The sequence below is a fragment of the Cherax quadricarinatus genome, chromosome 94, assembly GCF_038502225.1.
Source record: "Cherax quadricarinatus isolate ZL_2023a chromosome 94, ASM3850222v1, whole genome shotgun sequence".
NCBI lineage: Eukaryota > Metazoa > Arthropoda > Malacostraca > Decapoda > Parastacidae > Cherax > Cherax quadricarinatus.
Window position 1 is genome coordinate 10,840,655 of NC_091385.1, and position 12,206 is coordinate 10,852,860.

Consider the following 12,206-nt stretch of genomic DNA (forward strand, 5'->3'; position numbering starts at 1 on the left):
GTCATATATCTCCTGGTGGACATGTTGGATCTGACCATATCCCTGTTATAATACAACTACAAACTTCTCCATTTAGAATACCTGTACCACCTAAACCCAATCTTAACACCCTAGGATTTGACCCCTTCAGGGCATATCTGGGTGATGATGAAATTGTGTCATTGGAAAATCTACCTTCCAATGCAATTGATGATGCAATCAGGTCCCTGCATAATCGAATAATTGAAGCTACTAATGCAACTTGTCAATTAGCTTCCACAAAGATATACCAACAATATAAACCTACTAGGGAAATTAGAGACAATTTACGAAATTATCAAGCAGAATGTCGAAGGCATCTTCAAACGCAACAACCACCAGCAGCTACACTGCACCGAATAAGGCACGAATTAATTAACATGATTAGTCATCACAAACGGACATATGGAAATTTCTAGTTCGTCAAGCTAATCAGTATCAACGTGAACCAGCAAAATTTTGGAGTAAGATCCGACAACTTTTAGGGGCAAAGCACAAGGCTCCTAACTACCTAGTTCATACCTTCACTGATGAGGATGATGAAGATGTTGAAATTAAACTTGACGATCCACAGGACCAGGCTAATTTGATGGGTGATGTATGGGAGAAAATTCTCTCCCATAATAACAGTCGTCAATTTAACAATAATCATTATCAGTTGGTAAATGAATGGAGAGATGAGAACTTGGATGATCTACAACCACTACCTTCCATCGATACTTCAACTCTTGAAGATACCCACCCGCTTACTAGACCTATTACATTACTAGAGATAAGTCAGGTTATTGGAAGAATGAGAAATAGAGCATAAGAACATAAGAACATAAGAAAAGGAGGAACACTGCAGGAGGCCTGCTGGCCCATACTAGGCAACAATATCCCACTAACAAAACATTTGAAAATTTTCAATGCCACCCAAGAAATAAGCTCTGATGTGACCCACTCAAATCCAACCCCTCCCACTCATGAATCCAACCTAGATTTGAAACTAAAAGTCCCAGTCAATCTGGCCTCTCTGGAATAACAATGATCCTACCTAGAAATTGTAAACAGTGCTTTAATGCCATCTTGGCCTCAGGACATTTTCCAGTTGTTTTTAAGACTGCTAAGATGATCTTTCTTGGTAAGCCCAATAAAGACATCCACCAACCTGGGAACTATAGACCTATATCTTTACTTGAAGTCACTGGAAAAGTTCTTGAGAAAGTCATTTCCAACAGATTGAACTACTATATGGAGTTTAATCACTTTTTTACTGAAAAACAATTTGGCTTTAGAACACATAGAGGTACCAATCATGCAATAAATGTTATTTTCGATACTGTAGCAAGTCTAAAACATCAGGGCAATCTTGCCTTAATTGCCACCAGAGATGTTCATAAAGCTTTTGATAGCTTATGGCATGATGGCCTTATATACAAACTCATTGACCTACCAGACCATAACTGGACTTTTCTCAGATTAATATATAATTTCTTAACTCAAAGAAAAATCATTCCCACCTTTCATGGCAGGTCGACAGAGCCTTTTATACCGACAGCTGGTGTCCTGCAAGGATCTTGTCTCAGTCCACTCCTGTTCAACATTTACGTGAATGACCTTCCTCAACCAGAGTTTAATGACACAATTGTGACACAGTTTGCAGATGATGTTATTCATGTCGTCTCATCCAGTCCGGTAACAGGAAAATACAAGTATGAGAGAGTCATAGAGAAAATGAATATTGAACTTCGTCGAACATCTAATTGGAAAAAGAAATGGAGAATTACAACTAATCCTGACAAGGTCCTTGTTAGCACGATAGGATGTTTTGCATCAACAATTGAAGATAAAGGAGGTATCTCCATCAGAGGTACACCTGTAGCCATTAAAAACCCTAACAAGATTTTGGGATATGAAATCGACAGGCTGCTCCTTTCAACATCTCATGTAACTAAAAAGATCAACATATCCAAAGCCGGTCTTAGCAGACTCTTTCGATTTAATCAAGCCCCTCAACATGTCAAAAAACATCTGTATAAAATGATAATAAGACCAATACTCAAATACCCTTGTGTCCCAATGTCAATAACAACAAAGACCAACATGCTCCGGTTACAAAGGGTCCAGAATAGAGCTCTTCGCTTCATCACCGATACCAGGAGGAGAGACAGAGTTAAAATGGCAGATTTACACATACAACAAGATATTACTGCCATAAATGTACGCCTTGACACCCTAAAAAAGAAACAACTTTTTACAATGCAAGAACTATACATGCCAGATAGAGAACATCCCATACAAGTGGTTAATACCACGGATTATACTATCACTACTGCTCCTCACAGGACTCAACGAATGACTCTCCCACAAAGGGTCCGTCGCTTTATTCATAAAGATGATTACCCACGACCCATGATATTGAGCAACCTCCCTGATGAAGAGGATTGGGTACCACCAGAACCCTTCTATGTATACTGAAAAAATCATCGCCCCCAATTAGGGAGACATCTTATATAACTTTCTAATGTAAAAATTATGCTATTTACTATGGCTGGACACCGCCTGTAAGAAGCCATTGTCACGAACTTTATAAACTGGCCAGAAACTTATTGCCTTCCTTGTCGCATAAATATCTGTTGTGCAATTGCAAAAAAAAAAAAAAAAAAAGCAATTGCAACCTGTATAATTACTACCAATTCAGAGTCATGTACTTATAAATCTGTTATATCTATGTGACTCTGATGGGTTAGTCTTATACCCCTTAAATAAATATATTATCATTTTACGTACACTTTTTAAATTGCACCAAAGTGGTTAGGCCACTTACCTTTATATCCTACCTCTCACCCCCCTCCCACCCTTTTCCAATATTTCCATCCTTACCCATCCTTCTTCCTTCCCCATCTCACCAAAGCTCTGGTCTGAACAATCGACAATCGACAATCGGTACCTGGGTGTTAGCTGACTGGTGTGCGTCGCATCCTGGTGGACAAGACTGAGGTCCCAAATACCCAACAGAAATATGACAGACAGTCCTTCGATGTCGCACTAAATTTCTCGGGTTATCCTCGGTGCCTAACCCTCCGAGGTTAAAAATCGGATCAACGTCTTATTTTATCTTATCACTTTGAAATTTTTCGGTTATCCTAGGTCAGCTCAGATACAGGTTTTAATTTTTCCATGTATCACAAGCATATGCACAGTATCATGTACATTCTCTACTTTTCTTACCATGTTTCCTCTGTCAAGAAGTGTTCCTATTTATCTTCCTGTGCACTCTGCATTTATGACCCTCAGTTCCATGACTCTTCACAATTTGTTCTCTCATGGGCTGCCTTACAATTTCATAAACTCCGCAATTTATGTACTAAATGGACTTTCTCCTCTCCCTAACTCTATACTCCAGTGAAATCTCTTATTCTTATTCTCTTATGCTAACTTTATATATTTTCAAATTCATTAAAAGTTTATATATCTTTCTTAACTGTATTTTCTATAGCTGGTAATGTCTTTGAGTTGAAAAAACTGAGGTTCATAATTTATCATGGGTTCTTCTGGTTCATCCTGGTAACATAAATATTCTGGAAATTGTGTAAATAATAATAACAACAATCTTAACACATTGTCCATCTTGAGAACTTGAAGATTATGTGGAAGGTCTTGTGTCTCATCAATAATAATAATAATAATAATAATAATAATAATAATAATAAAAAGTTTTCCTTATCTAAAATAATAATAATTTCTTAATAATAATAAAAACTTCTCCTTATCCAAAATAAAAATAATAACTTCTTAATAAAAAAATAAAATGTTCTCCTTGTTCAAAATAATATTAAAAAGCCTCACATTTTAAAAACATTTCATTCTCTCCATACTTTCGTTCATTCCATACCAGCATCAAGTGACCCTTCACGAAGTCTCATCATGGGGACATAACAGTATGTCAGGAGGAGAGGATCAATATTTTCTTCACCTTCCTCAATGATAACTTCTGGACAGTAATCTGGTGGACAGTCCCTCCATGCCAATCCAGAATAAGCATACTGCTGATCAAAACCGTTATATCCTCCTACCCTTCTGTCAGCCCTGATGCCCATCCTACTGAGGGTGCGACCAATATTAACTGGAGAGGCTGCGGCAACACCTTCATGTTCACAGTATTCAAAATACCACTCTAGCAATTCATTTCTAAGAATGAATTTGTCATGATGGCATTTTTTTATAAAGAATCCAAAGAAATCTTGGAATGATTTGCACCCGGAATACTGCATGTATTTAGGCATGTTTGCTGAGTATGAGAGGTAGCTTCTCAAATCTTAATGAAAATTAAGGATTGAGACTACTGAGCTACTTATAATATGTTATAAGTAGTAAAGTTAGTGATGATGGAATTAGTCAATCTAACTCAAAGAAACAAATTTTAATGAAAATTAAGGAATGAGACTACTGAGCTACTTATAATATGCTATAAGTAGTAAATTTAGTGATGATGGAATTAGTCAATCTAACTCAAAGAAACAAATTTTAATGAAAATTAAGGAATGAGACTACTGAGCTACTTATAATATGCTATAAGTAGTAAATTTAGTGATGATGGAATTAGTCAATCTAACTCAAAGAAGCAAATTTTAATGAAAATTAAGGATTAAGACTAATGAGCTACTTATAATATGTTATAAGTAGTAAAGTTAGTGAAGTTGGAATAGTAACTTGAAGTTAATGAAGCAAAACTTGCTAATGGAAGTGAATTATTATTATCATAATTAAAAATAAGCACTAAACCACAAGGGTTATACAGCACAGCAGGGCAGGGAAGGATGCAAGGGTATTGGGTAGCAAGAGGGAGAGGGATGATTATTAGGTTATGGAGTACAGCGGGGCAGTAGATAGTGCTGGGGTAGAGGGTAGCAAGAGATTGAGGTAGAAAAGACTGAGGGAAGTGCTAGAAGCATCATCAGAGTTTGTGTAGTAAATCAGTTGCTGTCAAAAAGTCAACGAGAGAGTGTGGATTAGTGGATTAAAGGAGGGTCCATCAGCATGAAGGGAAGGTAAAGAAAGGGCAGCAGAGCGGAGACGACGTTGGAGGCAAATTCTGCGTGCTCATTGATAGAGTGGGCAATCCAACAGAATGTGGCTAACATACTGGAACCTGACAATTCTCACAGAGAGGAACATGAGATACCTGTGAATACGACAAGTGTGGCTGATGTGAAAGACGGGAGAGAGTAGTCTCCCACCCTCAACAGTGATGACAAGAAGATGGCCAGAAACCTATACTCGGTTTAATATAATGAAGTTTGTTATGGAGCAGATCAGACCAGGGGCATCGTAAAGGGAGGCAGGCCGCCCCGGGTGACACCATTTAAGGGGTGACAACATAGAGCCTCTAAAGAAGGTAACACTAATGACCAAAACCATACTGCAGCAACCTAAGAGAAAAATTCTTCATTTCTATATAGCCTATTACAGGATTACACAGTACAAATAGGCCTACATAGGGAAGTCATTGATTTTAATGATGTGATAGATGATTTTGCAGGACTGAAAGCAAGGAAATGAAATATCAGATTCATTAAGATGTTACCTGCACTTAAGGTTAAATCAGAATTAGTGTTTTTCTTTATTTTTCAATTTTTTTTTTTTTTTTTTTTGTACATTGTTGAAGATGAATAAATGTAGGATCTGTTGCTGTACTCAAAGTGGTATTTGAGTTTATATTACTTATTTTATCATTAATAAAGTTCGATATATGGCCTTTAAACGTTCTCACTGCAAAATTCATCACCCATGCTTCACACCCATATAAGAGCGTTGGTAAAATTATACTCTCATACATTTCCCTCTTTGCCTCCAAGGACAAAGTTCTTTGTCTCCACAAACTCCTAAGTGCACCACTCACCCTTTTCCCCTCATCAATTCTATGATTCACCTCATCTTTCATAGACCCATCCGCTGACACGTCCACTCCCAAATATCTGAATACATTCACCTCCTCCATACTCTCTCCCTCCAATCTGATATCCAATCTTTCATCACCTAATCTTTTTGTTATCCTCATAACCTTACTCTTTCCTGTATTCACTTTCAATTTTCTTCTTTTGCACACCCTACCAAATTCATCCACCAATCTCTGCAACTTCTCTTCAGAATCTCCCAAGAGCACAGTGTCATCAGCAAAGAGCAACTGTGACAACTCCCACTTTATGTGTGATTCTTTATCTTTTAACTCCACGCCTCTTGCCAAGACCCTCGCATTTACTTCTCTTACAACCCCATCTATAAATATATTAAACAACCACGGTGACATCACACATCCTTGTCTAAGGCCTACTTTTACTGGGAAATAATTTCCCTCTTTCCTACATACTCTAACTTGAGCCTCACTATCCTCGTAAAAACTCTTCACTGCTTTCAGTAACCTACCTCCTACACCATACACCTGCAACATCTGCCACATTGATCCCCTATCCACCCTGTCATACGCCTTTTCCAAATCCATAAATGCCACAAAGACCTCTTTAGCCTTATCTAAATACTGTTCACTTATATGTTTCACTGTAAACACCTGGTCCACACACCCTCTACCTTTCCTAAAGCCTCCTTGTTCATCTGCTATCCTATTCTCCGTCTTACTCTTAATTCTTTCAATAATAACTCTACCATACGCTTTACCAGGTATACTCAACAGACTTATCCCCCTATAATTTTTGCACTCTCTTTTATCCCCTTTGCCTTTATACAAAGGAACTATGCATGCTCTCTGCCAATCCTTAGGTACCTTACCCTCTTCCATACATTTATTAAATAATTGCACCAACCACTCCAAAACTATATCCCCACCTGCTTTTAACATTTCTATCTTTATCCCATCAATCCCGGCTGCCTTACCCCCTTTCATTTTACCTACTGCCTCACGAACTTCCCCCACACTCACAACTGGCTCTTCCTCACTCCTACAAGATGTTGTTCCTCCTTGCCTTATACATGAAATCACAGCTTCCCTATCTTCATCAACATTTAACAGTTCCTCAAAATATTCCCTCCATCTTCCCAATACCTCTAACTCTCCATTTAATAACTCTCCTCTCCTATTTTTAACTGACAAATCCATTTGTTCTCTAGGCTTTCTTAACTTATTAATCTCACTCCAAAACTTTTTCTTATTTTCAACAAAATTTGTTGATAACATCTCACCCACTCTCTCATTTGCTCTCTTTTTACATTGCATCACCACTCTTTTAACCTCTCTCTTTTTCTCCATATACTCTTCCCTCCTTGCATCACTTCTACTTTGTAAAAACCTCTCACATGCTAACTTTTTCTCCCTTACTACTCTCTTCACATCATCATTCCATCAATTGCTCCTCTTCCCTCCTGCACCCACTTTCCTGTAACCACAAACTTCTGCTGAACACTCTAACACTACATTTTTAAACCTACCCCATACCTCTTCGACCCCATTGCCTATGCTCTCATTAGCCCATCTATCCTCCAATAGCTGTTTATATCTTACCCTAACTGCCTCCTCTTTTAGTTTATAAACCTTCACCTCTCTCTTCCCTGATGCTTCTATTCTCCTTGTATCCCATCTACCTTTTACTCTCAGTGTAGCTACAACTAGAAAGTGATCTGATATATCTGTGGCCCCTCTATAAACATGTACATCCTGAAGTCTACTCAACAGTCTTTTATCTACCAATACATAATCCAACAAACTACTGTTTGGAAGCTCCATGAAAATTAAGGTCTCAAAAAATGGAACCCACTAACTGAGGATGCAGAAAGCTCTTTATCATCCAATTGCTCTAGAATTCTTGTTAAAAATATCTCCTAAACTTCATGTAATTTTTGCTTTAAATGATTAACCCGTAAACTGTCCAAATCTATATATACATTTTTTCAACATTTGATAGTATGTAAAAAAACGTAGCTCTTCTTTTTCTTTTTTTTACATTTGAAAACGTGTAAAAAAACTTTGATTTCATTTTTTTTGTTATATTTGAAAATATTAAAACAAAAAAAAAAAACGTAGATCTACTTTTGGAGCACTACACATGTGAACGTAGATCTGCTTGGACCGTTTACGGGTTAAATAATTGTAGCCTGTTTACCTGACCTAACAAACATTTATGCTCCTGTACTAGTGTCACCACCTATTTTGCCTGCTGCCTAAATGTTGAGTTTTGTAAAACCGACTACCAGTTTTAACCTACTATCTCCAACGATTTACATATACCAATACATATTAACTCTTTGACAATCCAAACATCACCTATCTCTTGTTCCTTTTTTATCTTTGTTATTTTTTCTATTTGTTTTTTCTTCTTTCAATGCACTGACTGTATCCCATGTTATCAGGCATTTATATGAATTAAAAGTGAAAACAAATGCATATTTATTCAGTGTGTGATGCTTGTGCTGTGTTGCACGTTTCCACAAAATATCTTATATTAGCATTAGCATTATAGAGTTGTATTCTCAAGTTTTAAAGTGAATGATACATATATAAAAACAACTTATTTCAACATGACTGACAACATCTATGTCCCACATCATAAAAATCTTTGACAGGATTTAAGCAGCAATATCACCAACCACTTGGATACTCATCAATTGCACCGCCCAGGGCAACATGGGTTCAGAGAAGGTTGCTACTGACTCTCACAACTACTAGACCACTATGACATGGTCTTGGATGCACTGGACAACAACCATAATGCACATGCATAAGACAACTTTGTGAAAGCCTTCGACATGTGTGATCATGGCGTAACAGCACACAAAACGAGTGAAAAAGAAGTAATAGGAAAAGTGGGTAGATGACTATAACTTCCTATCAAATAGAACACAAAGTGTAACAGTAAATAGAGTAAAGTAAAGTCAGAGGTGGCTACAGTGAAAAGCTCAGTTCCACAAGGCACAGTACTTGCTCCCATCCTGTTCCTCATCCTCAAATCTGACAGATGTAAGCCACAGCACCATGTCCTTTGGTTATGATACCAGAATTTGCACAACAGTATCATCCTTCGAGGACATTGTAAGCCTCCAAGTGGATGTAAACCAGGTCTTTTCATGATCCTCAGAAAACAATATGAAGTTCATTGAAAACAAATTTCAATTACTCCACTATGGAAAACTTGAGGAAATAAAAATTGGTTTGGAGTACATAAAACAAATTCCAACTCCACAATAGAGCTAAAAAGTTATGTGAAGGACCTGGGAGTGATAATGTCAGAGGATATCACTTTTAATGATCACAATAATGTATGTACATCATCTGCTAGCAAACTGCTATATACAACTGCCCCCTTCAAGGCAGGAGAAATTACAGCTCAGGAGAATATACAGAGAACTTTAATGGTACGTATAAGTACAATAAAGTACCTAAATGACTAGTATTCCCTGGAACACAGGTGAATAAGATCTATGATAATATACACTAAAAGATCATAAGTGTCAGGGGCCCAAGACTGTTCAACTGCCTCCCAGCATAAATAAGGGGGATTACCAACAGACCCCTGACTGTCTTCAAGAAGGTACTAGACAGGCACCTAAAGTAACAGTCCATGACCAGCCGGTCTGTGGGTCCAATGTTGGTCTATGTGCGGCCAACAGTAACAGCCTGGTTGATCAGGCTCTGATCCACCATGAGGCCTGGTCATGGACCAGGCTGCAGGAGTGTTGCCCCAGAAACCCCCTCCAGGCATAGTGACAGCTTCTAGGCATTGTAAGAGCCACTCGCTGCATAATCCTACGGGTTTAGCGCTTCCCCTTGATTATAATAATAATATTGTAAGAGCCACTGACAACTAAACAACTCAAGGACCACAATGGCAATACTTTGACTTTATTGGGTTATCCTGGGTGATGGTGGTTACGATAATAATTACAATAATATATGGTGTTATGTATGATAATTTATATAAGTGTATTTATGTGTACTTGTAGTACTAGAATTCCCCTCAAGGAAGGTTCCTTGATGTTGGTGAGGGGCTCTTGATTTAGGGAATTGGATCTATGCTCCAGTTCCCCGAATTAAGCCTGAATGCCTTCCACATCCCCCCCAGGCGCTGTATAATCCTCCGGGTTTAGCGCTTCCCCCTTGATTGTAATAATAATAATAATAATCCACCAACAGTTATTTAAATCCACTGGAAGCAAGTTACTTTGTCTGTGTTTCTTTATCGTGGATAATCTACACACACATTATTATATATGATAATTGTTTTGTAACTGCATTTAGATGTAATTGTACTTAAATACACTTACTTCTTTTTTCTTTCTTTGTTGGGTTTATCAGGGCCACTGACAGCTTAAGCCGTATCGAACCCGGCTTCTTGGCGCTACCAGGAAAAATTGTTGCCCGAGGCTGGGAGATGAGAGAACTAGACCTACCCGGAGTTCATTACCTTCGTAATTTGTGAGTTCATTACCTTTGTAAATTGTGAATTCATTACCTCTGTAACTTGCTCAGCTATCAAAACTTTGGAGTCCAGTCCCTGGACCAATTATGTACCTCTGTAATCTTTTGACTACCGCCCACAGGATGGGTATTTATTTATTTATTTATTTATTATAAATTTGTGCACACATACAGAGGTACAAAAAAATACAGATAAGAGCAGTATGCCAAAGCCACTTATACTATGCATAGCATTACGGGCTGGCTTAAAATTAACTTAAGATTAATTAAGCAATGATGAAGTCAGTGATAAAACATTAATGTAAACAGATTACTATAAAGCACAAGTGAGTATTACAAAGACAGGTCATATGAAGGATTCTGTTAGGTAGTGTATTTAAAAAATAATAAAGTTAGATTGGGTTTTAGGTTTAACATTTATGTGATATAATTGTGAGAAACATTTAAGATATACAATTTATAAGGTTCATTCAGTATTTATTTGGTTTTGGGTGAGTAAGTGATCTTTGAGTAGAGACTTGAATTTATAAACAGGTAGTGTTTCTTTTATATTTACAGGTAATGAATTCCAGATTTTAGGGCCTTTTATGTGCATTGAGTTTTTGCATAGTGTGAGATGAACACGAGGAACATCAAAGAGTGATCTGTGCCTTGTGTTATGGTCATGTGTTCTGTTGAGGTTGGCAAGGAGATGTTTGAGGGGAGGGTTAATATCAGAGTTAAGTGTTCTATGTATGTAATAGGTGCAGTAATAAGTATGGATGTTTTGTATGGTGAGTAGGTTTAGTGTATTGAATATTGGTGGAGTGTGCTGCCTGTAGTGAGAATTTGTTATCATTCTAACTGCAGCCTTTTGTTGGGTAATTAGTGGTCTGAGATGGTTAACTGTTGTTGAGCCCCATGCACAAATTCCATAGGTGAGATAGGGGTAAATAAGAGAGTGATATAGGGCCAGGAGGGCTGACTGTGGAACATAGTACCGTATCTTCGATAGTATGCCTACAGTCTTGGAAATTTTCTTAGAAATTTGTTGTATATGTGTATGAAATTTGAGTCTATTATCAAGGTGGATTCCTAAGAATTTTCCCTCTGTTAGCTTTGTGATAGGTGATCCGTTTATCATTATGTTAAGAGGGACATCTGTAGCTCTGTTACCAAACTGAATGAAGTAGGTTTTGTCAATGTTTAGTGTAAGTTTGTTAGTCCTCATCCAGGTAGATATTTTCTGTAATTCGGTATTTACAGTATTGGCTAGTGTGACTGGGCTCGGGTGAGAGAAGACGTATGTAGTGTCATCTGCAAATAGTGTGGGTTTGAGTATTTGCGAAGCATTTGGAAGGTCATTTATGTATAGGAGAAAGAGAAGAGGGCCAAGGACACTTCCCTGTGGGACACCAACTGTAATTGGTTGCGCAGAAGAGTTTGCCCCATTTGCGTACACATATTGGCTTCTGTTGCTGAGGTATGACTTGAGGTAATTGAGGGAGTGCCCTCTTATACCATAGTGTGACAATTTTACGTGGAGCAAGTCATGGTCAACTGTATCAAAAGCTTTACGTAAGTCAATGAAGATCCCCAGTGGGACTTCTTTTTTCTCTATTGCAGTGTATATATGTTCTAGCATGTGTATAATAGCATCATTAGTATTTTTATTAGGCCTGAATCCAAATTGGCAGGGGTTGAGTATGTTCTGGGAGATAAGGTAGGAGTAGATTCGTTTATGAATTAGTTTTTCAAAGATTTTTGAGAGAGGGTGTAAGTTGGATATTGGCCTATAGTT

The 12,206-nt window shown here is 37.7% G+C and overlaps 1 protein-coding gene across 1 annotated transcript in view; it reads right to left on the reverse strand.

The window, feature by feature from the left end:
- LOC138851071 (bifunctional peptidase and (3S)-lysyl hydroxylase Jmjd7-like) overlaps positions 1 to 10,409 on the reverse strand; it is a 222,380-nt gene extending 211,971 nt beyond the window's left edge. The window contains exon 1 of the mRNA XM_070104765.1: positions 10,273 to 10,409. Within this exon, the coding sequence (XP_069960866.1) occupies position 10,273 (1 nt within the window). The 5' untranslated portion in view covers positions 10,274 to 10,409. The remainder of the gene's footprint in view (positions 1 to 10,272) is intronic.
- Positions 10,410 to 12,206: the final 1,797 nt, after the last annotated feature.